The sequence below is a fragment of the Eleutherodactylus coqui genome, chromosome 3, assembly GCF_035609145.1.
Source record: "Eleutherodactylus coqui strain aEleCoq1 chromosome 3, aEleCoq1.hap1, whole genome shotgun sequence".
NCBI classification, from domain to species: domain Eukaryota; kingdom Metazoa; phylum Chordata; class Amphibia; order Anura; family Eleutherodactylidae; genus Eleutherodactylus; species Eleutherodactylus coqui.
The window spans coordinates 160272802-160299775 of record NC_089839.1 but is presented as its reverse complement, the minus strand read 5'-3'; the positions used below and the strand labels follow the sequence as shown (position 1 = coordinate 160299775).

Below are 26974 nucleotides of genomic sequence, written 5' to 3'. Positions count from 1 at the left end.
CCTGATCCCCACTGCTACCCCCCGCTCCACCACGCCATCCCCCGCTCCCCGGCGCTCCCCGAATCTTTGCACCTGAGTAGCCAGGTACTCGAAAATAGCGATGCTCAATCGAGTAATTACTCGAAACGAGTACGTTCGCTCATCTCTAGTCCCTACCTGAATTTAAAGAAGACTAAAATTATGACAACTGCAAAAAATGGACAAATTCAAATCAAAATTGACAACAAGGCCATATAATGCATGCAGGACTTCATCTTCCTTGGTTCAAAAATTGACTAGGATGGAGAACCGATGCCAGAGAAAAAACATAAGCTAGCATAGATGCTAAACATGGACAAAATCTGGAAATGTAGGGATATAGGCATAGCAGCTAAACCCAGGATAGAGCAAACCACCGTTATCCCCATAGCCATGTATGGATGTAAATGTTAGACTGCAAAAAAAAGCTGATAGGAGGACTGATGTGTTTGAGCTGTGGTGCTGGTGAAAGCTGCTGCGTCTACCTTGGACAGTGAGAGTAACAAACAGAGAAGTCCTGAATTGTATTAGACCCGATATATCACTGGAGGACAAGATGACCGGGCTCCGGCTTATGTATTTTGGCCGTGTAATGCGAGCAGAGTCGCTAGAAAAATCTATAATGCTCGGACAGATCAGCAGCAAAAAAAGACGACTCGGCCGCCAAAGGATATGATGGCTGATACTGTCAGAGCTAATACCAAACAACTGAAAGAAGCAGTGCAAAACCGAAAAACATGGAGGGAGCTCACCTTTAGGGTCACAGAGGGTAGTGAACGACTAAATGGCTAACAGTGACAGTCACAGAACTGGTCCTGCATATTCATGAGCTGCAACATGCCACACCCATCCTGACCTTCAGCCAATGATTGAGAGCTCTCTCACTATACACAGTAATAAGCAGGGACTACTATAAGTAGTTCTCTATGCATGTGCAGCTGCTAATAAAATGTAAGTTTCTCCCAAACTACTGCAAAGATCCACACATCAGACACATCCCTGTAATCTGTGTCATAGGCACTACCTTATACTGTTCTCAGATAGGGGTTGCAAAAAGATGTGACAGAGTCTCTTTAATTCTTCGAATGTGTACTGCATCTCAACAAGCAAATTGCATCAACCTTTTGTAATTAACTTGAATTTCAGAGGGCCATTTTGTGGCATCCAGAACTGTTTTTTCATATTGCAGTAAAGAAGTAAAGCTACACTCCACTAAATCTGCTTGGACTAGGTTTGATTTGAAGTACATTGTATCAATACTACATCGGCCAAAGTTTAGAACCAAAAAAATACAATATGTTCAGATCGGGCGGATTTGCTGTGGAAAATCCATCTGAATTTTTCACAGAGAATTTCACAGCAGCAAATTCATAGCATTTTAGTGCAAATTTTTTGCAGATTTGCTGTTGTAGATCAGGATAAAAAAAAGTACGGTATATTCATCCCCTGCATCGTCTTCCAGCTCCATATGGAGCCTTGCCTGGTCCCCTGCTAGTTTCTATTGCCTCCAGTCATGGTTTCTCGACCAATGTCAATACTGCAGCCGGACATGTCTATACAATGTGTCATCATTGGAGGCCAGGATGCAAAGAACAATGGGGAGAGCAGGGAGAAGGGGAATACATTTTTTTGCATTGTTATACTGTTTTGTGGTTTTACTTTCTAATTTTACAAATGACCCTATCTGCATATTTTACTGTGGATCCTTGTGAAAATGCACAATAATTGAGTTGCTGTGGATTTTTACTTCCCCACCAAACCTCTGCTTCGAAAGCTTCCAAATATTTTTTTTATAATACTCTTTTTCTTTTGTTACAAAAACGTATTTTACATCACAGATTTTTGTGGCTTAGGGCCTCTTCACACTGTACAATCCAGTTGAGAAGACAAGTGCTGATCAATAAAATTGGCGCTCATCTGCACAGCCTTTACAAAGGCCACATTTTAGACTCTTAGGGGACAAACGATTATTCATACAATAATTCAGTCTCTACAGAGACTCATTGTAGGCAAGACATCCCGCATTTAGACAGGGAGATATGCTGAGCGTTAGAATATTACATATTGTAGTCACTAATTACTTCAGAAGGGTCGGTGATCCGGGGATTATTCTGATTACCAACCTCATTGGGTTTTTTTTTTTTGCCTTCTTCTGGATCAACATTTGGATGGGGGTAATAGGCTGAACTGGATGGACATATGTCTTTTTTCGACCTAATATATGTGAATGGAGCCATTAATTCACTGTATGCAAAGTTCGTTAAAGCAACAATAACTATTTAATAACATTATTTTCAATGTCTGAATTTTTAGGTTTGTGTAGTAAAATACAACATTTTATGCAGGAATTACAAAATAAGTATTGTGTATGCTGTATACAGTAGGAATAGAGATGAGCGAGCATACTCGCTAGGGGCAATTGCTCGAGCGAGCATTGCCCTTAGCGAGTACCTGGCCGCTTGAGACTGAAGGTTCGGGTGCCGGCGCGGGGGAGCGGTGAGTAGCGGCAGTCAGCAGGGGGGAGCGGGGGGGGGGAGAGGGAGAGAGAGATCTCCCCTCTGTTCCTCCCCGCTCTCCCCCGCAGCTCCCTGCCTACCGCCGGCACCCGAACCTTTTGTCGTCGAGCGGGCAGGTACTCGCTAAAGGCAATGCTCGCTCGAACAATTGCCCTTAGCGAGTATGCTCGCTCATCCCTAAGTAGGAAATATACTAAATATATATCCAAAAAAATATCAAAATAAATGGACCAAAAGTTTGACTGATTTTTGCTACATTTTTTCTCGCACAAAATGATGATGCACAGGAAAACTGAATCTCAAAATAGAATGGAAATAGAAATAGAAAATGACAGAACTATAGTTTTAAGCCATAGTCTATTGGAAGATTAACCAGATAATAGCGCCAAAGCTACGTGCATCTGCCATGCATTGTTCAAACAGTAGTGCAACCATTTTTTGGGGGGGTGTAGTGCCATTCGGGGTATTGATAGCTAATCTGATTTGCTGTGAATAACAGTTTACTTTGCTTTACCAAAAATGAACATTAAGTTGTGTTCTTTTTCTTAGGAGATCTGTCTGTCACAAGCCGTCTGCAGGAGTGCTCACAGCAAATATTAGACTGTTACATGAGTTTGGCCCTAAACGCTCCTTTACTGTCTGATCAGCAAAAACGTGCTCTCAATCCAGTGGTTATTCGTATCCTTTCAGCTACAAGTCTCCCCACCTCACCAACGCCGATTAGAGTTTTACAGGTAACATAGAAAGCATTATTCCAGGCGCCGCTGTTCTGGTGTATTAGGGACTGTATAAACGTTGTAAGGGACTATTGCTTTATTTCCTGTTAGGAAGTTGTAGAGAGACTTCCGTTTTTACCTCTTTACCAAAGCATAAAAGTCGTCCAGGTCACTAGTATTAAAAATACAATTTAACAATAGTTAAACAATCTAGAAACAGTGTATATTTCAGTGTTTTAGTGTATAACACCAATTCAGTAATTTAGTGTGTAATTTACCTGTTGTCATCATTGCTTATGTAGCAGAACATCTTATTGATTTATGTGCATGTTGTAATTAACAGTACTGATCTGAACCCACATGCATGTAATGCTTAAAGCTCTAACCAAGTGTTTTATGTTATCTTCTTTGCCTAGGATGTGTTTTAATTACCTGGAAGAATAGTAATTACTGTACATTAACTAGCTCAAAAAGTGCTGCACCACCCTTTTACAATGATCAAAGTCTTCACTCCTAGTGCATGCACCCGCAGTGTTCTCCACATTCATTACTACTGTATGAAGACAGAAATTAATAATTACTTTCCGTGGATGTAAATGGATTTTCCATGTTTCGATAATGGGCCTCCATAGGCTTAAATGATAAAATAATGAGATTTGCGCTATTACCAATTTTGCTTGGTTCCTGTGCCACTGCTTCCCATTGGCCCTGGTGTGATCTTGCTTATGTAGTATGTGCTGGGATGTTATATAATGATAGCCACCAATGGTGCCACATCACCCTAGACTTACGCCGCAAGCACTGATCCTTGGACAGGAGTGGCAGACAACACGAGCCTTTGCTTTATTTGTTTTTCGCTAGAAAACTGGAGAAGATGTGGAATCTTTGGATATACCAGCTGTCAAGGGAATTTTCAAAAATTCCAGATATGAAAGATGTTTGTGCCATGTTTATGCACAGCTGTTTATGGGTGTAAATTGAGCAGCCATTACCTTCTTATCCTGCCCTCCATTTCTGATGTTTACCCGGATCACTATTTTCCAAGATGGTAGCTGCATCCTTACCAATATGTAGCTTGAAACTATATTTTGCATAATTCCCCATTCTGTATTTCCTTCCTGCGGATGTCCCCACTAAGCGCTGTCATCAATCTGGTTTCTAAAGTTGAAGAGCTAAAAAGACGTATTTGGTTATTCCTACTGCGCAAACCCGACCTGTAGTGCTAGAATGTCTACAGGTTGTATCAGGGCAACACTTCAATAGTGCCAGAAGAAGGTGATGATTTATAGAGCTACAGGCACAAAGTCCAATGCAAAACCACATTACAAACTTTTGGAAGTTTTGATTATCATTCATTTGATAGCAATTTTAAGTAATCAGGATACCCCTTTAAGCCTGCGCTTACATCATTTTTCTATTTGAGAGATGTTTACCGCTGTTAGCTGACGACTGGCTCATGATCAGGTTGGACAACCTAGAAGGAGCTATAAGTATAAGAAATAGCTATCAAAAGATTAAGGCGAGAACTGCACAGCAAGATTTGGACACTTGCGAGTCTCTGTAACTTGCACCATTACAGCAGCTTATGTGCAAACTGCATGTTTCCCTGTGAGGGTTTATTTTTCCACTCTAGGGAAACATCAGAGGCCTAAATCTACAGAATATAAAATTGACACCATGACGCTTTTGTTAGAGAGGTTTTCTTTAGCCTGTTTTTGTATACTTTATTAACAAATACTATATAAATTATTAGATAATATATGTAATCATACAGACAATTAATATATTTGTTCTTAATGCTTGTTTATACAAAGTCAAGTTACATTATTATGACCACAGCAGCTAGACAGGCTGGGAGAGACTCAGTAGGGTGCCGGTAGGTTGTCTTGGGTATCTCGAACCATGCTGACTGCAGTGCATCTCACAGTTGTGGAGGGTGCGTTGGGGAGGATCCATAGAGCGAACATGACGATTGAGGTAGTTCCACAGATGCTCAATTGGGTTTAATTCTGTGGAATTGGAGGCCACGGAAGTACTTGGAAATCTTGGTCGTGCTCTTTCAACCACTGTCGGACATTTCTAGCCATGTGACGTGTTGCATTGTCATGCTGGAAAATCCCATCTGCCCCAAGGAAGGCAAAAAGCATGTATGGGATTGCGGGATCTTCAAGGATAGATCCGTAACCAAATCAGTTCAGAGTGCCTTCCACGTAGATGGTCAGCCCTCACACAACTTCATAGCCAACACTCCCCTCTCATATCAGTGGCACGTAGTTCTCTGCAGTTTCCACATTGGTTATTCCCAATGGTGCCATCTGTCCACATTTGATACACTTTCACCACAGAAGAATGCAAACTGTTCACAAACTGCACAGTTTGAGAATTACTTTTTGCAACTCTGATAAATCTCCACTTTTACCCATGACGAGTAATATGTGAGCAGCAGCCTATCACACACCTTATATACCCACCAAGCCAGCCCACGATACGTCACTTGCTTCATTGGCTACTTACTGCCAACGTCAAAATTAGTAGGTGGTCATAATAATGGACTCCACTGTGTATATTATATATTCTATTTTCTTTGCAATGCCATAATTTAATTTAGTTAAAGGTTTCTATACCCAATGATTTACAGTCTTTTCCTTGTTATTGAGTCAGGCATTTTTTGCTCTTTATTTATAATGCTTGTGCCAGAGCTAATTGCATCAGCTATTACAAAGTGTACTGGCGCAGGTATAATTAAGCCAGACATTAAAAGCCCATATTCCTTCTTGCTAGGGAAATGGGAGAATATTACTAGAATTGATCAGCCTAAATGCATTTTATAATTGAAGTTTTCTGAAGTATTTTTAGATATTCAGAAGTGTGTACAGTAAGGTCAAAGGCTCCGTGCATAGAAAACTGATGAACAGATACGGTGCATGTAAAACTGAATGTTGAGCAGAGAAAGAGAGGATTCAGCTACAAAAAAAAATAAAAATATATATATATATAATCATGGCAGATGGCCATAATCCAGTTTTAGTGCAAGTGCACAAGCTCCTCAAATAGTTTAGGACATGAGGAAGTCCGGTAAGGTTAATAAAGGGGTTATGCAAAGAGGGAGGTTTACGTACAACCTCTGTAGATAAGATAGGTCAGATCCAGTAAGGTTGTAAAAAGGGCTATACAAAAAGTAAGGTTTAGGTACAACGTCTGTAGATAAGGTTAGTCAGGTCCAAACAATATAGGGCAGAACAATGCAGCAAGGAACTATATGAACATGTTGCTGTATTCAGTCCCATTCAGTAGCCACGTAGTGTATCAGATCTTTTGCTAGCCAGGAACCATGGTGGAATTAATTGCCATCCCACAGATCAGACGGTAGGCAACTTGCTTAGCAGAATTGGATCCTTCTTAGTATATATCTTATACAAAATTACACTTTCTGTAGTCACCTAAATAGTATATCAAAGTATGTTTCGGCCCACCAAGAAATGCTTCACAACATATTGTGGTCTGAATACTGATGATATTGAATGCAAGCCTAATACTAGTCTCCAGGTGGATATTTTGAGAATCAAAGGTTTCAGTTTATGACAGTCCGAGTGGGGACCTGTTGGCTCTCTGTATAGGAGAGCCCAAATCTTCCCTCATGTGCTAAGATCTCTAATTCGGTTGGACAGAAGACAAGTAGCAAGCAGGATTGAAGAAACGGTAAAAATATCGCATGACATAAGCTGTTAGGAGAGAGCGTAACAGCCCATAAAGTGATTGCCACCAAAAGAAGCCGAGATCAGGATCCACCAGCTAAAGTCTAATGTCATTGGGCAGCTTTAGTGAGTGGATATTATGGATGTCACAGCTGGTACAATGTAATGTACTTTATGTGTAAGTAGGACAGATTACTATTCAATGTTGTCTCTGTAGTTGTATTACCTGACACCAAATTTTAAGTATTGACTTGACAACTGTTAGATTTCTTTGACAACAGCTGAAGATTTTTTAGCTGCTATATAGCGAATGAATAATTAAGGTAATCCACTTAAAAAATATAGCACATAACAGTATAAGTAGCATATCCCTTAAATCTTTCTTTTTTATTTTATCATTGGAATGGTTGCTCATCACACTCCTTAAATGTAATTTAGTATGTCCAGCATGTAATCTGTGGTATTTCCATATTTTCCAGGCAAAATGTATCCCAGTGTACTGCAAATACAGATTTCCAGACCATCCTTTTCACCAAACTCACGGCAGAACACATGGAACTCATGTTTTTTTTAGAGACGTCAATGTTGTTTTTGCAGGAACTATGAGTCCTGGAAAGCTGCGTGAGTTTCTTCTCGGTCCTCCTATAGAGATTGAGGTACATGATCGAGATCAGAAAATATTTCAGAATATCAGCAAGCCTTCACTTTTTGGCATGGAGCCGGAAGATGAGAAACTGAGCAATGTTGGCCTTGTGACTTCGAAAAGCACTGTCCATAACCCCTTCATGGAACAAGACAGCTTGTCGAATCCTTATGGAATTGCAAAAATGGGATTATCTGAACTGGTTTATGGTGCAACCTACTTGAATATTTCTGTTCCAATCCACAGCTGTGAAAGTCCAGATGCTATAGAGTATTACTCCGATAGCAAAAATAGTGGAATAATTGGGTCAGTTGGCAATGGCCAGATTTTTCCCTTACCAGTAGGACATTATTTAGATGCTGAATCTCTTCTTAAAGTGAGGGTAGACCTGGCAGTGCCACTTTCTTCAGAGATCGTGGCTCCTGATTGTCCTTTTGGACGTATCATCTACATTTTTGATTATAAGAATAATGAGTTGTTTCAAGATCTTATAGGGAAAATAACAGAAATTAACTGTCGTTCTCTTAATCTTGACCCTCAACCAAAATATATATCCTTGGATGTTCTCTCCAGAGTGTGTTTAACAGATGATCAGAAAGGTGACACTTCACTGGATGTTATAACTGGGATACATATAATGGATGGAGACCTTCACCTCTTTATTTTAGAAGGTTTGAGGCAAAGTGCTATAAAAGAACTGTGGGAGACCGTACCAACCAGGTAGAAATAATTCTTAAGTCCATAGTCCTTTCTTCACATATATTGAGTGCTTACTAGTGTCCATCTTTTGTTGTTTCTATCGGTGGTGTCTGGAGTTGTCTATATGAGGTTCATGACTGTAAATATGAATGGCATGGTAGTGGATTAATTACAATACTGCTATCTATGTTCAATTTCTCTTTTTTTAAAGAGCATCGGAACAGAAGGGAAAGTTTGAGATTCTTTACAATTCGGAAATGGCTTTCCATGAGCGATTATACAAGGATCTTGGTGTTCTGGTGTGTCATGTCCATTTGCATGAACCTCTTTACACCTTGGTAAATCAGCCACTTCTCTACATCAGGGACATGGTCCCTCCATTGTGCTTCCAAGCTTTATCCAGGTAGGTTAACAACTTTGGTTATTATTTTTTCTCTTTATTTTAGAAATCAATATTAAAAAAGTTAATAAACATTTTAATGTACAGTTAACCACTTCATGACTGCATAACTATCAACAGCTGACATTGCCAGCAACAGACCCAATAGAAGCATTGTGCAATCATGGATATTTCCTCCCTTGGATGCCATAATCGGTGCTGATGTAAGCCATTAGTAGGGCTGGGATTCTCCTTCATCAATTTCCCTGTGACATAATCACAGAGTACTGATGGGCTGCCATGTATGGATGGTTATTAAGCAATGCAAATGCCTATCAAGCAGTTCAGGAATATTCAGTATATTCTACAAGTGCTTGTAAGTTGAAGTCTCCTAGTGGTAGTAAAAAAAATATATATATATATATTTTAAAATCTCCTTTCCAATAAAAATCTAAACAATGAAAATAAAGAACATAATTGATGTGTGTCCTTAAATGTCACACATTGCAGCTTTCTTGTTAATTTTGTATCCCAAAAAAATGAATAAAGAGTGATTTTAAAAAATTGTATGCACTCCTAAATGGTACAAATATTTGTTTTTTATATATATATATATATATATATATATATATATATATATATATATATATATATATGCTATATCAACGAATACATCATGTTTATTATTGTTGCGTATGATAGTTTAGCTTTAAAGGGAATCTGTCACCTGCATAAATCATGGTACACTAGTTTATGGTGCTGTTAGGGCATGTGTCAGGGAGCCGAATGAGGTGTTTTTCATACACTTCTACTCCCAAGATCTGGTGGTGCCCACCTGTAAAGTCCACGCGCTGGACAAAATCTGACTCTTTTCATCGTCCTTTGTTTGGGCTCTCCCATACAAGTCTATGGGATGGCTGAGCTCGATTCTTATTTCTACTGATGAGTGAAATCCTAGCATTTGGACTCCACTGATCATACATTTATCGGTTATCCAGTGGTTAGCTGATACTTGTCACTACAACACACTTTTAAGTTGTATTTAACACATGCAGAATAAACTGTACAGATATACATGTATGTGTAAAAGACAGATATAAATTTGAGTTTACTTCACACACATATATATATATCTAAATTGTTTCTATTATTGTATTTTTTAGGTTGGACTATATATGCAGTGCAAAAAAGTTACGAGATGTCATTCAGAGTGACCTCCTGCCTTCAGTAGAAATGATTCACCTTTTGAGTCGAGAATTTGGAGTTCCACTTAAATCTGCAGATTTGTGTGGAGATAAAGAACATATTTTCAGCAAAAAGCTAGTTATTTCAGAGAAAGAAGACAAAGGTTTGAGATGTCATATGGATATACCCTTAGATAATTTTAATGAACTATACATTCAGTTGAAAAGGGAAATTAAAAATTTCAAGACAAAAGACCACATTCAGGTGAGCACAGATCCAGAGAAAGCTAAAGTGTACTAACTTTTTCCTATTGACATTTAGCATGTCTAAATGCTCTCTATTCTTGAACGTTTTCTTGCTACTGACCCGGATTTAGCAAAACTGGGTTTACGACTCAATTTTTATGCCAATAGACCAGTTTCCTGGATATCATAATCGCTGATTAATGGAAGCTGCTTCCTGATATGTCTCAGTTCTCTAATTGACTAGCTAACACTGATAACTTTTTTGGTAATGTGTAGATGAGACTGCTGTATAACTTGAACTGGCAAGAACATATGTCAGGAATTAAACTGGGGACTTCCTGCTCTCCTATCAGTGGCTCTCACTACTGAGCCATCCAGTCTGCGGACAGTACCCTTGCATTATTATCAGCCTTCTTCCATGATCTCAGTTATTTAGTTCTTGCCTTCTGGTCCTGAGCCTGTGTCTGTCCCTGATTAGACTCATTATAAAAGCCTGAATCTGCCACTGCACCAGCGCATGATTAATCTGCTCCACAGCACTGTTTGATCAAGCTCCACGTTGCCTGCTCCTCTGCTATTTCTGCAAGACCTCCTGATACTGACTTCTGGCTTCCTCTCTGACTACACTACCTGCTTCATTCATTTCTACTGCAAACCGAGAACTCCTGTTGCTGACTTCTGGCTTCCTCTCTGACTACCCTACTCACCTCATCCATTTGTGCTGCAAACTAAGACCTCCCATTGCTGACTTCTGACTCATCCTTGACTACTCTCCGGAATTGCGGCCATTACACCTGAGGCTCCGGTCTTGTGCCCAAAACTGCAACAATATGCATCTTTGGCACAGTGAACTGCAAATGAATTTTTCCACCATAATACGCTGAGTACCGTAGATATAGTAGTGGCCAAGGAAACTTAGTGCAGAAGATGAAAAACACATCATTACCTCTCTTTGAATTGGGAGGATGTCCAGCACTGCCATCAGCTCAGAACTGGCAGAAACCAGTGGGACCCAGGTACCCATTGTGGCTAAAAAGCCATGCCTTCAACGCAGAAACAAGGCCAACCGACTCAACTATGCACAAAAACATAGGAACTGGGTTGCAGAAAAATGTCAGCAGGTGCTCTGAACCGATGAGTCAAAATGTGAAATATTTGGTTGTAACAGATGGCAGTTTGCTCACTGAAGGCCAGGAGCGCGGCACAATAATGAGGGTCAACAGCCAACAGTGAAGCATGGTGGGGGGTTCTTGCAATTTTTTGGCTGCATTTCAGTAAATGGAGTTAGGTATTTGGTCAGTATTAATTGTATTCTCAATGCTTAGAAATACAGGCAGATACTTATTCATCATGTAAGACCATCAGGGAGACGTCTGATTGGCTATAAATGTATTCAGCAGCAGGACAACAATTCCAAACATCCAGCCAATGCCATTAAGAACTATCTTCAGGGTAAAGAACAAGGAGTCCAGAAAGTGATAATATGGCCCCACAGAGCCTGTCTGTCTGGGATTACATGAAGAGACAGAAGGATTTGAGCAAGTCTTCTTTTATAGAAGATCTGTGGTTAGTTCTTTAAGATGTCTGGAACAACCTCACTGCCAAGTTCCTTCAAAAATTGTGTGCAAGTGCACCTAGAAGAATTGATGTCATTTTGAAGACAAAGCGTTGTCACACGAAATGTTGATTTGATTTAGATTTCTCTTTTGTTCATTCACTTTGTATTCACAATTGACAAAATAAAATAACACTTCTATTTTATAGACATTCTTACGTTGCAGCTTATTCTGTCCATACTTGCCTAAAACATTTGCACAGTACTGTATTTATACTGTGCAATATGTGCGCTGCATTATAGGAGTTATTTTCTATAATGAAGTCTTCTAAACGGATGTATTTAGTAAACTGGGCACTTTTTGCAACTCTACAACTGCTATTATGCGGTATGGTCACTGTTGTATTGCTTTATCTTTACTTAAAACTGTGTTGTGCCATTATTACTGGAAAAGCAGATATAAACTGACCACTGGGCATCCCTGACACTGTGCAATCAGTGCTGACAGTCTCAGACTGTGTAGGAACACTAGAGGAATGGTAACTTTAGCACAGTACTGCGTAGTTGTTTTGCTTACTTCAGAATCTGCAAAGGAGGCTCTGAATGAAGCCCCAACCTAGATGTGAACATGGTCATATCTCACTGTTGGTGAAAAATATGTACACACCTTGACATCCCTGTCTTTATCCGGCATTGTTTTAGCACAGTAAGTTTTGAAATCTCCTCTTTTGCTTACAGATGAACATTGACCGTGTTTGGCAGATGAGCAGAAGGGTGAAAAAACCTAAAGTAGAACACGTGAAAATGATTCCTTGTGATGGACTGACCGTTCACAACTACAGTTCACAGTCGCTCAATTCTACAGAACTTGGACTAAGGATTTTACGACAGAATATGGCTTTGGTCAGTGATCCAAAATGTGAAAGGAATATATTTGCAGGACCATTATTATGTTTTTTGGGGGGACAGAACTGCGCTGGGCAGATCCCATTGACTATAATGGAGTCTGCCCGCTTTCCCCCAGCTGCCCGGCTTTCTAACGGAAAAAAAAGTTCTGCATGCAGTGCTTTTTCTTCCAGCATTAGCAGCCAGATCTGCGACGGAAGCTCTGGCTAGAGGTTCCGATGAAAATGTGAAACCCCCCAGAATCCATGATCACTAACACAACAAGTAGTACATTAGCGCAGATAGTACAGAAGTGTATGACCTTTATTTTAAAAAAGTGGCTGAGAAGTGATTGTGTTTGACAGTGTGTAATAAAATAAACTGTAAGTGCTGTTATTTAAGGTAGTTTCTTTAAGCCAAAAAATACGGTGACTAACACAATAGTTTTGCAACCACATGGAATTACCAGACTGGTATATTCTGCGTTCAGACTGCTGAAAGTATATTACACACTTAAATTAAGGCGATATAACATTGTAATGTGAAAAAGCATACTTTGCTAACTTGGAAACCCAGTTAAATATCACACAGGAAATCCTATGAAAAGAAGTCTTACAATATCTGTGTCACGTCTGTCTCCTGGGATGTGTGGTACTACAGATGATCTGCAGCTTTTCTGCTCAGGTTTGGGGGATTGAGCTGGCTGGGTGTATGTGTGCCTCCAGTCAGCCAATCACTCCAGGTCAGTACACAAACCTTTCTTGCAGCAACCATACAATGTGTGATATATATACTCATTTTTAAAACAATCGAGCACCTAGTTTTCTGCAAAACTCAGCATGCAATTACATGTCAGGCAGCTCTGCAAATGATATGGGGTGTTTCGTGATTAGATGAACAGTCTTGCCACCTAAGGCCCTAAAGTGGTCCCCCCCCCTTGGCCTATAAAAGAGATCTCAGAGGCCCCTTGTGTGTAGTGACCTCTTTTTCTGCCTGTGTAGAGCTCGTTGACCACTAGACATCTCTACAACACAAATTAATACATTTTGCCCGGTTACCAGAGTCTGAGAGGGGGCGCTTTATTGAAATATGAGTGTCTGGATAGTCGTATAGACAACTTGTCGCCACCTGGACCCTTTTAACCAGACTATTAGGAGGTGTTGGGACCAGTAGATTTATGAGGGCACACAAGGCGACAGGCTGCAGACACCCTTGACAGAGCACCAGTAGAGAAGATTGTCTGATCATCCGACAAGCACAAGCAGCTCCAACTGTTTTGTTGTCTACCATCCAGAGACAGGTGGCACCATTGTTACAGGCTCCTGTGTCTGTTGGAATCATTTCCAGGAATTTGGTTAAAGGACATTTGGTCTCACGGGGCCCATTATGTGTACTGCCTTTTACACCCACCCACCATTGCCTCTGTTTGCAGTGGGACTGTGAATGACAAAACTGGACTGCTATGCAGTGAAACCAGGTTGTCTTCAGCATCAAATCCAGGTTTAGTTTGACAGCTGTTTTCATGTCTGGAGACCTACCAGTGAGTGCCTCAATTGTACCTTTGCTGTGCAGCTTAATCGTAAAAAGGAGAAAATGGACTGTGGGTGTACATATAATCCGTTTCGGGGACACAGCTCCTTCTTTAGAAATAGTTGGAAAGAATGCAGGGATGTTATTGGATAATCTTGTCCTTTACGCCAAGGAAAGAAGAAATGACAAGTTCCCATCTCTTCTCTTGGATTTGCTGTGGAGCAGCACACTGCCCCACTGCTGGTGTGATGGTCTATGACAGTCGGTCACCTATGGTGTTCCGAACAATGACTGCTCAGTGATATGTTCAGGATGTCCTGCAGCGACATGTATTGTCCGTAATGGCCGGGCTTCCACATAGCATTTTCCAGCAAGGGTGTCACATTTTGCCACATTTCCATGGCCTGCCTGGTTGCCATATTTATTGCCAATAGAACATGTATGGCACCATGTGGGATACTAACTTCTACAGGCTACGAGTTTGCATCATCTAGACGCTCAGTTACAGCAAATGTTGACTGATATGCTGCAGGATACCATATGGAACCTGTATGCCTCCATGCCCACCCATCTCGCATCTTATATCCAAGCTAGAGGCGTTACAAAAGGGTACCTTCAACTGTTCAGTTTTCCGCAATAAATTATCCTTTTGCTCTGATATTGTAATCACTTACTTATATTAACGGTACAGTCACACAGAGAAAGTTTCATTGAATTCTCACAACTCTTTCTAGGTGCTTGATTTTGTTTGACAATGAGCGTGTGTGTATGTGTGTGTGTGTGTGTGTGTGTGTATATGTATGTGTATGTATGTATATATATATATATAATATATATGTGTATGTATATACACTACCGTTCAAAAGTTTGGGGTCACCCAAACAATTTTGTGTTTTCCATGAAAAGTCACACTTATTCACCACCATGCGTTGTGAAATGAATAGAAAATAGAGTCAAGACATTGACAAGGTTAGAAATAATGATTTGTATTTGAAATAACATTGTTTTTACATCAAACTTTGCTTTCGTCAAAGAATCCTCCTTTTGCAGCAATTACAGCGTTGCACACCTTTGACATTCTAGCTGTTAATTTGTTGAGGTAAGCTTGTGAAATTGCACCCCACGCTTCTAGAAGCATCTCCCACAAGTTGGATTGGTTGGATGGGCACTTCTGGCGTACCATACGGTCAAGCTGCTCCCACAACAGCTCAATGGGGTTCAGATCTGGTGACTGCGCTGGCCACTCCATTACCGATAGAATACCATCTGCCTGCTTCTGCTGTAAATAGTTCTTGCACAATTTGGAGGTGTGTTTAGGGTCATTGTCCTGTTGTAGGATGAAATTGGTTCCAATCAAGCGCTGTCCACTGGGTATGGCATGGCGTTGCAAAATGGAGTGATAGCCTTCCTTATTCAGAATCCCTTTTACCCTGTACAAATCTCCCACCTTACCAGCACCAAAGCAACCCCAGACCATCACATTACCTCCACCATGCTTAACAGATGGCGTCAGGCATTCTTCCAGCATCTTTTCATTTGTTCTGCGTCTCACAAATGTTCTTCTTTGTGATCCAAACACCTCAAACTTGGATTCATCCGTCCACAACACTTTTTTCCAGTCTTCCTCTGTCCAATGTCTGTGTTCTTTTGCCCATCTTAATCTTTTTCTTTTATTGGCCATTCTCAGATATGGCTTTTTCTTTGCCACTCTGCCCTGAAGCCCAAAATCCCGCAGCCGCCTCTTCACTGTAGATGTTGACACTGGTGTTTTGCGGGTACTATTTAATGAAGATGCCAGTTGGGTACCTGTGAGGCGTCTGTTTCTCAAACTAGAGACTCTAATGTGCTTATCTTCTTGCTTAGTTGTGCAACGCGGCCTCCCACTTCTTTTTCTACTCTGGTTAGAGTCTGTTTGTGCTGTCCTCTGAAGGGAGTAGTACACACCGTTGTAGGAAATCTTCAATTTCTTAGCAATTTCTCGCATGGAATAGCCTTCATTTCTAAGAACAAGAATAGACTGTCGAGTTTCAGATGAAAGTTCTCTTTTTCTGGCCATTTTGAGCGTTTAATTGACCCCACAAATGTGATGCTCCAGAAACTCAATCTGCTCACAGGAAGGTCAGTTTTGTAGCTTCTGTAACGAGCTAGACTGTTTTCAGATGTGTGAACATGATTGCACAAGGGTTTTCTAATCATCAATTAGCCTTCTGAGCCAATGAGCAAACACATTGTACCATTAGAACACTGGAGTGATAGTTGCTGGAAATGGGCCTCTATTTACCTTTGTAGATTTTGCACAAAAAAACAGGCATTTGCAGCTAGAATAGTCATTCACCACATTAGCAATGTATAGAGTGCATTTGTTTAAAGTTAGGACTAGTTTAAAGTTATCTTCATTGAAAAGTACAGTGCTTTTCCTTCAAAAATAAGGACATTTCAATGTGACCCCAAACTTTTGAACGGTAGTGTATATATATATATATATATATATATATATATATATATATATAATATATATGTGTATATATGTATGTATGTGTGTATATATATATATATATGATAGTGTTGAGCAAACCAAAATCATCGAGCCTGGTTTGCTGAAAGTTTTTGGTTCTGCATGAACCTGAACCGTAGGCGGTTTGTCTCAGCTGAACCCACTTAAATGGAATCCACCACATAACAGAAAGGAGAAGGAGGAAGGATTGAATGGCCTCAGGGTAGCCCCTAATGCAGTGCAAAGAGCTCTTCCAGCCAATCAAGAGGCATGGAGGAGAGGTCATACACTATAAAAGGCTTTGCACCGTGGCTTCAGCAGCCATTTCTGCCATGGATAGAGAGGTGCAAGATGATGCCTGTGACTGTGAAGGGATCACAGATTGTACTGTAGTGTACAGTAATTGCAGTTAAAAGCACTGCACAGAGCGCTGTACGTGTGTCCTTCACACAATGTATTTCATTACAGTATAATGTGGACAAGTGTCTTTTTTCAAAACAGATGTAGGTGGAAGGTCCTAAAAACTATTTCAGGGACCTAGGAAGTAAGCTTAGGACAAGGACCTCCAAAGTAGTATTTCTGAAATATTACCTGTGCCATGTGGATGGACACAAGTCTTTGTTCAGCCTTACATACTATGTTACTATGTCACCTCTCAATTCTGGCTTTTAGAAGAGGGTCCCGGGCGATGAAGGGGAGTAATCTCTGGCAGTATACAGTATATATGTGAATACCTCATCATTTTAGCATTGGCATATATTGTTGCACATGTATTTTTAAATTGCCATAAATGTAACCTACTATGAATGATAAAGGAATGACAAGGTACCATTTTTTCTGGCTTAAAAGACAGCACTTAAGAGTAGTAATAGTTGTAGTAGTCCATTATGTTTTTTAGCATAGGTCCATTAGCTCATACACCAGTATTTCCCCAACAGGCTTGACTGGAACTTGGTCAGGGCTTTCTGAGAAGACCTGGAAGCAAATAGACAAGTAGTGATGGACTCCTTTCATCCTTCTATATATGCTTAGCAAATCAGTGGAAAAAGTTGGGCCAGATTATTATACTAACCAAGAATTATAGAATTCTGTCCTACCCTTACACCAGGCTTTGAGGTAAGAATTAGAGATAGGGGTTCCCCGGGCGTGACCATACTTTCATGGATTCCCCCCATGGTAAGATGAGCAATCCATGAAATGATATAGCCTGGATCATCTGAAAGCAATAATAGTTGGATTTTGTAATTTATTTAATTAAGAAGCATAGCTATGATATATGTGCTGTATCTACTCCTTCAAGTTTAAGAGCCATTTAATGAGCTGTTATATCAACTAATTAGGTGATATGTACCACATGCCAGTAATGTATGATGATGCCATCAATTGAATATTTGTTTTAAATGTTAAATGCTTTAGTTACTGGTGATAACTGAAGTTACAGAAAAGATTCGAGACTCACTAAATACATTTTAGAACTGAATGACTTATTTCTCACAGGAACCAAAGTGCAGATACACCTACTCTTTAGATTACCAGTCAGCTACTGTGAATCCATTAGATAATGTACAGGAAGTGAAAAACCAAGCTGCAAAGTCTAGAGAAAAATGGATGACACCAAGTGGTTTCCTGTATCCAGGATTCAGAAGCAGCTTTGAAAGCAACAAGCACCCCAAACAACCAGATGATGCTCGGATCCTGGAATTAACTAAGGTACTGTAAATGATTGAAGAGTCATATAGTTGTGTTCATGCTTTTATTCTGTTAACTCGTCATAAAGACTTATTGTGCAATACACATTGCAGAACTCGTTTTACAACTTGCAAGGGCAGATTTACTAATCAAAATGCTTTAGAACTCTAGCACTTAATGTGCACTACATTTCTTGAGCTGTTATAGACACCTTTTGCACCTCCCTAGACAAGACTTGGTTTAGAGCTAAAGGGGGCATGCATGGCGGACATGGCAAGACTTAAACTTTGGCACAAATGAGCCTCGTGTGGCGCAGAGTGTTAAGGCAGCAGAAATGCAGTCCTAAGCTCTCGCTCACGAGCTTAAGGTTGCGGGTTCAATCCTCACATGGTTCAGGTAGCCGGCTCAAGGTTGACTCAGCCTTCAATCCTTCCGAGATCGGTAAAATGAGTACCCAGCTTGGTGGGTGGTAATAAATAATTTACCTGAAAGCGCTGGGGAATAAGTTGGCGCTATACAAATAACAAGATTTATTTTTATCTTTTTTAAGTTAGAAAAAATTGTCGACAAATGCGCCAAACTTATCATACAGCAGGAACCACTGTGATAAGTTTAGTTCTAAGTTGCCTAAGTTTACGACCGCATTAATAAATTTGGTCCTTTGTGTCAAAAGCTGAGTAGTAAATTAGTTGTACCCAATGATGTATTGGATATACAAATTGAGAGCTTTAAAATTAAAATCTATGCAATGCACACAGAGTTCAGAGTTTACTTCCAATGATGTTTATCAAATACAATGTAATACTACGTTTCTAAGCAAGAAAACATTTGATTTTACTGCATAGATTAACTGGACATGCTACAGTATCTATCTATCTATCTATCTATCTATCTATCTATCTATCTATCTATCTATCTATCTATCTATCTATCTATCTATCTATCATTTGTTAATTGAAAACATGTCTATTCACCAGTGACATAAGGTGCCTTCACTTTTCCTAATGGGGCATTTTGGTCAGTGATTTGATTACCACCAGGCTGCCCCAGCACGTTACCAGAGTTTCGTGTTCTGATGATTATTTCCTCATAGAGGCATTGCTGTAGTTTTACATGATAGCATAGAAGGTCCCAAGTTTAGCATGATGGATTATAGCATGGAGATAAGCAGAGCTAGATAACCAGCTCAATGTTTCTGGCAACCAACAACTTTTGCAATAAAAATGCACACACCATTTTTCTTCTAGTTAGCAGTACTGACAGAGAACCAAGTTCCAACTAAATAAAAAGTTGTGTAATCGCCTCTAAAATGCATTACTATAAATTATTTCTATCACTAAAGTTACACTTTAATCTTTGCAAGCTCACATCTTACAGCTTGGAGTACTTTGATATAACACGGGGAAACTAGATGATGGAACCCTCTCTGCAATTGCCTCTTTTTCCCTCCTCCTAATCCAGCTCTGCCAATAAGCAGTAAACTTCCATATGTAAAAAGCCTCAGTTGCACCTGCAAGTAGCTATAATTTTACTTTACTCGTCCGACTGATTGTGGTACCCAGCTATACACCATGGGATATAACTACTCATCACTAGGAGGCGGCACTGAGCAGAGAAGCATTAGCCCTGTCTACTCGCTATATTCCTCCTGCTGGCACTGAGCTAACCAGCTTTAGCTTAGTGTCTGTAGGAGGCAGACCTATGGATAGTGTGTTTGTGAAGCAGGTTGTTAACGGGGAGGTAAGACCCACACCCGTTACCCTGACCGGGCGAACAGTGGACAAATCCTTACCCTACAGTTGTCAGTCCCAACCTCTGGCTGTGCATCTGAAACCTAACAGGCACGTAACCTGGCAGATATAGGATACCCCTGTTTTTTATATACGGAGTATCCGCATACCTAGCTCTAAAGAATGGTGGCTGCAGAGGGTACATTGCTGGAGCCCAGGATTGCTTTTACCTTCCCTTTAAGGTGGGTAAGTAAGGGGTCCCTGGTGGATGTTTCTAACACTATCTGTGTGCTGCATGTGGGGATTGTGGGCTTACCTTGACTGTGCCCTTCCTGGGAGCTTAGAAGCTCCCTGCTTTAGTGTCTTCTCCTGGGTTTCCCCGCGCTGTTTAGAGCTTAGACATCGTCCCAGGATGCAGTTAGAGCGCGATGTGTCAGGCCCCGCCCTCTCCACCAATCACAGCGCAGGGCACACTATTTGAATATTAGTGCTGATTTTTCAACAGCACTAAAGCTTGGACCGCCCCTTCCCCCCTGTGTCTCCATCGTTATACAACAAGTTGCATGAGCATTCTGGGACCTGTAGTTCCATGCCAGGAGTTTCCTTGAGATGATAGCACGGCTGCTCCTGCTCTAGTCCATGGGTAAGCTCTGGATGCGCTTGGCTCCCCTACTTGCTATATTGCTATACCTGTAACTTGCTGACAGTTACCTTTTTGGAAATGCTATATCCGACTCCAAAGCTGAAGAGCCGAGACAGAGGTCATCCAGTGCCACTCATTATGCATGCTCTCGGTGCACAATTAAGTTCATGTGCAGGCAGCTGGAGCCCTATTGCAGTAATTGTACTCTGTTGTGGCAGGTGGCTGAAGATCCAACTACTAGCATTGCCTGCCATGCCACCCTTGCGAACTCAGTCTCTTATCATTGGTGGACTCTATCCATGGCTGAAGCTTCCTCTGCTATTTTGGAGAGGCTGGATTGGATATCAGAACCCCCTTGCAGAGCAAAGTCCAAGAGAGAGGATTCTGTGTCGCAGAAGGTTTCTCGTGGTAGGCCTTAGAAGGGCCTTCAGGGTCCAGACATTTCTCTAGTTTACCTGGATTCTCGGACCAGTTGCCACTATCTGGCGCCGAGGCCGAGTTTGGTTTTTACTCTCGACGCCTTAGTCAATCACATGAGCTTTCTGATTAGAATCTGAGTCCAATATTGATGACGAGCAAGCTTCTAATCTGTCCTCAATGGCTGAAAGCCTTATTATGGCAGTCACTGGTACCTTACATGTCACTGACCAACCTCTGGCTATTCCTGCGGCAGCTGTGTCCTTCCAGTGCCCCAGATGTGTCCCTAAATTATTTTCTCCGCATGAGGATTTTGAAGATGTGATCTCCAGCGAATGGAGTAACCCAGATAAATGCTTTGTTAAGCCTAAGAGGTTGGATCTTTCGTATCTATTTCCAGAGGAATTGGTAAAATGCTGGTCTGTTTCCCCTGTTGTGGATCTGCAGATGTCGCGGTTATTCAAACACACTACGCTGCCCATGGCTGACGACTCATCCTTTCAGGATTTACAGGATAGAAAAATCAAACAGATAGCTAAGTCCAGCTTTGAAGCGTCAGAAGCGGGGTCAGTAAGGGCATTTCAGAGTAGGCTATGCGCAGGATCAATTGGAACTGGCGGAGCAGATTGATCATGCAAGAAGATATGCCTGCGAGACATCTCTTAATGCAGCCAGGCTCATAGCCCGGGCATCTGCCACGTCCGTGGTCATACAGCGCACCCTGTGGTTGAAGGCCTGGGAGGCTGATGCCATCTCTAAGAAAGCGCTTGCACGCCTCACCTTTGGGGGCTCTAGACTGTTTGGCACTCGGCTGTACGAAGTTATTTCTGATACCAAGGAAAGGAGTAGGAAATCCTTACAAGATTCGTTGAATCAGCACTCCAGGGGTTAATTATAAGTAAAACAGCACTTTATTCCTCAATGGTAAAACATAGCTGCAACGTTTTGATCCTACACACACAGGATCTTTGTCAAGCATCCTGTGTGTGTAGGATCGAAACGTTGCAGCTATGTTTTACCATTGAGGAATAAAGTGCTGTTTTACTTATAATTAACCCCTGGAGTGCTAATTCAACGTATCTTGTAAGGATTTCCTGCTTCTTCCGGTCTTTGGGTCCAGACCTTGGCTGTGGATCGTGCACCCTGCAAGCCTGTAAGTGCAACATATCTATTGGAAGTGCTGTTCCCCTTCTTATTCTTTTCTACACCAAGGAAAGGAGTAGTTCCCATTTGCCTCAGTATAGGCCTAGGTTCGTTGGCTCCAGGTGGGGCAAAAATTTTGTTTTCCAGCCCTATCTGCATTCCGGCCCCAGAGCCTCAGACGACAGGAGGGCATCGCAAGACCAGAAGCGAGATCCCTCCTTCAAACCAAGATTAACATCACACCCGCACCTGCAATGTGATAAGCCATTTTCTGCCAAATCCTATAAATGAGGGGCAGCTGCCACCCAAGGTTTCCAGGACGGCTGACCCTGTTCAGGGATACCTGGCTCACTGACATTGCAGATGCATTGGTTCCAGAGGTTGTCTCCGCAGGTTGTGCAATAAAGTTTGTTGCCCAACCACTCAAATGTTTTTTAACTTCATGGGTTCTAGAATCTCCTCTAGCAGCCAGAGCCTTCACCCATTACATTTGCAACCTGCTTTCTCAGGGCGCATAATGCGGGTCCTGTCCTCCCAGCATTGCAGGGTTTTTTATTCCAATCTGTTTGCTGTGGCCAAAAAGGACAGATCATTCAGGCCGGTTCTGGATCTGAAAGCTCTAAATTGCTACATAAGAGTGCAGCATTTTCGCATGGAGTCCCTAAGTTCAGTTGTGACATCCATGGAGCTGGGAAAATTCCTCTTGTCTATAGATGTCAAGAACGCCTACCTGCACATCCTCATTTGTGTGCTTCCTGCGGTTTGCTGTTCGGTCCAGGCATTACCAGTTTGCAGCCCTCCCATTCAGGCTGGCTACTGCACCTTGGGTTTTTACAAAGGTGTTAGTGGTGGTCATAGCACTCCTCCATCTAAAAGGGATTGTGACCATTCCTTATTTGGATGACATCCTGGTAAAAGCTCCTACGTGGGATTCCAACCTGCAGAATCTTCAAGTCGCATTAGACACTCTGCTCCATGTTCATATGGGTCATCAATTTTCCCAAATCGTCCCTCATACCAGCTCAGCGCATCATTTTTCTGGGCCTGTTATTCGATATGGCACATGCCAGAGTTTTTTTTGCCGCCAGAGAAATTGTATCACCTCCAGGAGCAGATACGCTCTCCACGGACGCCAGACTGCGTATCCATTCGTCACTGCATGCGATTGCTGGGTCTCATGGTTTCTGCTTTTAGGGTGATCCAGTACGGGCAGTTCCATGCCCACTCCCTTCAATGGGCTATCTTCCAAGCTGAGATGGTTTTATGGGGTCTCTTGAACGGAGAATCTCAGTACCTCCGCAAACCCAGATCTCCCTCCAGTGGTGGCTGGATTCTCCTCAAGTCCCCCGAGGTTGCCCCCTGGTAATGTTCCAGTGGCAGGTGCTTACTACAGATGCCAGTCTGACCAGCTGCGAGGAAACCCTTTGCAGTTTCAGGATGCAGGGTGTCTGGACCCCCCTAGGACTCCAGGTTGCCCATAAATATACTGGAACATTGAGCCATCTTCCTCCTCCTTCAGTACTTTGCACATCAGTTGATAGGTCTTCCAGTACGGGTCCAGACCCACAACGCGATGGCGGTTGCATATATGAACTACCAGGGTGGGATCCGCAGTGTGAGATCCATGACGAAAATGGCAAAAATTCTGTCCTGGGCCGAAGAACATCTCTTGGCAGTCCACATTTTCTGGGTAAATAACTGGGTAGCTGACTACCTCAGCAGAAGTACGGCTTCACCACTGAGAGTGGAAATTGTATTCCGAAATATTTCAGTTGATACTCAGTAGGTGGGGTCAGCCAGACATGGATCTGATAGCTTCCAGGTTCAACCACAGGTTACCGGCCTTTGTGACCTGATCTCAGGATTCCCCAGCTTGCATGGTACATGCCCTCACAATCCCATAAAAGGAATTCCCACTCCCATGCGCATTCCCTCCGTTCCCCCTGATCCCACAACTGCTCAAGAAAATTATGCATTAGAGCCTTCCAGTCATCCTTATGGCTCCAGATTAGACCTCCTAGTCGACGCTTCATGGTGCCCTCCAGTTCGACCCGACCTTCTCTCTCTAGGATGCCTCTGCCAACCTAAATTGTCTACACTATATTTAATGGCATGGCTGTTGCGGCCATGGTCTTAAGATTTCACGGCTTTGGTGAGTCTGTCATCCAGACTATGATACAGGCCAAGAAGCCTTCGTCTTTCAAGGTTTATTATCGACTATGGAGGAGCTTCTTCCTTTGGTACGAGCAGCATAAGGTTCACCTTATGCGTTTCTTCCTGGCTTGGGTTCTTTCCTTTTTGCAGAGTGGTCTGGAATTGGCATTGGGCCTCAGTTCCTTAAAATGACAGGTGTCGGTCCTCTCTGTATTTTTTCAGCATCGTCTGGCCTCCAGGTCATTGGTCCACACCTTGTAGGGTGTTGCTAATGCCGTTCCTCCCTATCGTTGCCCGGTTCCACCGTGAGACCTAAACTTGGTGCTGACGGCATTACAATCTCACCCCTTTGAACCACTGAAGGAGGTTCCTATGCGTCTATTGACGTGGAAGGTTGCCTTCTTGGTGGACATTACTTCCATTCGCAGGGTGTCTGAGTTGGCAGCTTGCTTGGCTTAACCGCCATTTACCATCCTCCATCACAATAAGGTGCTATTACAATTGGTTCCATAATCTCTTGCTAAGGTGGTATCAGCCTTCCACCTTTATGAGGAAATCGTCCTCCCCTCTTTTTGCTCTGCCACCGATTATCTGAGATTACTGGCCCTCAACAGGCTGGACCTGGTACGGGCTTTTAAGATCTATCTCTCACAGATGGCCTCTTTCAAGGCATTGCAATTCTCTTTTTGTCACGCCTGAGGGTCCGAGACGCGGACTTCCCACTTCTAAGATAGCCACCTCCCACTGGATTTGTTCGGCCATCTCTGCCCCCCTTCCGGGTCACAGCGCATTCGGCTCGGGCGGTAGGGCATCATGGGCTGTGCAAAAAAAGGGCTTCTGCCACCCAGGTGTGTAAGGCTGCCACTTGGGCTCCTTGCACAATTTTTTTTTAAAATTTTATCGGGTTGATACATTAGCATCCGCAGACACTCTGGGGTGCAGTGTTCTGCAGACTGCCATCAACTAACCACATGTGTCCTTGAGCTCCCACCCTAGAAGGGAACCACTTTAGGATGCCCCATGATCTAGAGCTGTGTACCGCAATGGAACAGATGAGTAAAACTAGACTTTGGCACTCACCATAAAGCCTCTTTCTCATCTCGTCTATTGGGGTACACAGCACCCACCCAATTTGGGTATTCTTTTTTTGTTGACATTCCTCATTTGAGGTTCTCCTTTGTTGCCGTACATGGTACTATCCTGAGTGAATTTAATCTCATACATTTTTCTGCTGTATGAACGTTGGTGTCATTTAGGAGAATTTGAAGGAAAGCAGAAAGAGGTAAGACAAAAAAGCACTTTCCAAAGTGGCATCTCCACTTTCTATTATTGCTTTCCTCTGTACATACATTGTTTTTTTATGTGTACCGCCTACTGGCTGTTCCTACTGCTTGCTACAAAACTGGTTAGCTCAGTACTAGCAGGAGGGATATAGCGATTTATCATTTGAATGAGCGAACAATGTCAGAGTTCACTCCTTCTCTCATGCAGCGTGTTTATACTTTGTTTTGCTTGTTCATTCACTAAATCGTTCATTTATTCACTGTTTAAGTGAGTGAGAACAACTAAACGTTTACTGTTTAAACTGAACAATTAGCGAATGAGCCAACCACGATTTTCATGCTTGTATGAAATGAACAATAAGTGAATTAACTATTGTTCATCGTACAATCATTGGCTGTGTCAACAATGAACAATTATCGTTTATTTTTGCTCGTTTAAATGATTTTTTGAATGGTAATAGTTCTGTGTAACAGGGCTTTTATGCTGATATTATAGCCAGTGTAATAACTTGCAATTTCCTTTACTTACATAATATGACATTTTTGTGCTGAAAAAGCACTCTACAGTACTGTCCACTAGGGGTGTCTCTTTCTCCAAACTTGCTGTCCACTGCCTGCTGTCAAGTCTATAATTTAATTTGGCACAGAACAGAAAATTGAGGAGGGGAATGAGTGTTCCTTCTCATTGAAGTCTCTAAGAGCAGAGGAGAGGGGGGAGAGACACTGATACACAAACATTCTCTTGGAACTAATGATGAGTTGTTTGTTTCTGCTTATTCACATCTTCACTTCTCAGTACTTTTGTACATTGTCCTAGATGATGATGACATGCATTTGACAAAGTATCTCATAACATCCTTATTGAAAAAAATGACCAATTAGGTGAATTCACAAATGGCTGAGTAGTCATAAAAAGTTTGCTGACAACACAAAGCTAAGAGGGATGGCTAAGACTGGAGAAGAGAGAGGATTCAAAAAGATCTGGACAAATTTGAACAGAATGGTGTTTTAGCAAAGAGAAATGCAAACTCCTACATCTGGGCAAGAAAAATGAAAATAGGACATACAGAATGGAAGGAATTGAGCTAAGCAGCAGCACATAAAAAAAGACTTGGATATACTATTACTAGCTGATATACCAGGCTTCGCCCGAATTAATTTGGTACTGGTGTTTACCTGGTGTTCCCACGGAAAATCTTATGAAGTCGTGGTTACTTTAGAGATACCGAGGAAAAAAATATGTTCACCATTTTGCAGGGTTCTTTGCGTTACCCATGAAACACCACGTGGAGGTAACCATCCGACCTTTCCTTTATATTAAATGACATCAGGAAGTGAGAGAATTAGATTACAAA

General features: G+C 41.7%; 1 protein-coding gene across 1 annotated transcript in view; it reads left to right on the top strand.

Annotated features, from left to right (window-relative positions):
- Positions 1 to 26974, top strand: part of CFAP92 (cilia and flagella associated protein 92 (putative)) — a 113508-nt gene that overhangs the window by 47968 nt on the left and 38566 nt on the right. Inside the window, exons 9-14 of the mRNA XM_066596456.1 lie at positions 3084 to 3268; positions 7425 to 8308; positions 8499 to 8690; positions 9830 to 10115; positions 12390 to 12554; positions 18058 to 18270. Coding sequence (XP_066452553.1) covers positions 3084 to 3268; positions 7425 to 8308; positions 8499 to 8690; positions 9830 to 10115; positions 12390 to 12554; positions 18058 to 18270 — 1925 coding nt within the window. The remainder of the gene's footprint in view (positions 1 to 3083; positions 3269 to 7424; positions 8309 to 8498; positions 8691 to 9829; positions 10116 to 12389; positions 12555 to 18057; positions 18271 to 26974) is intronic.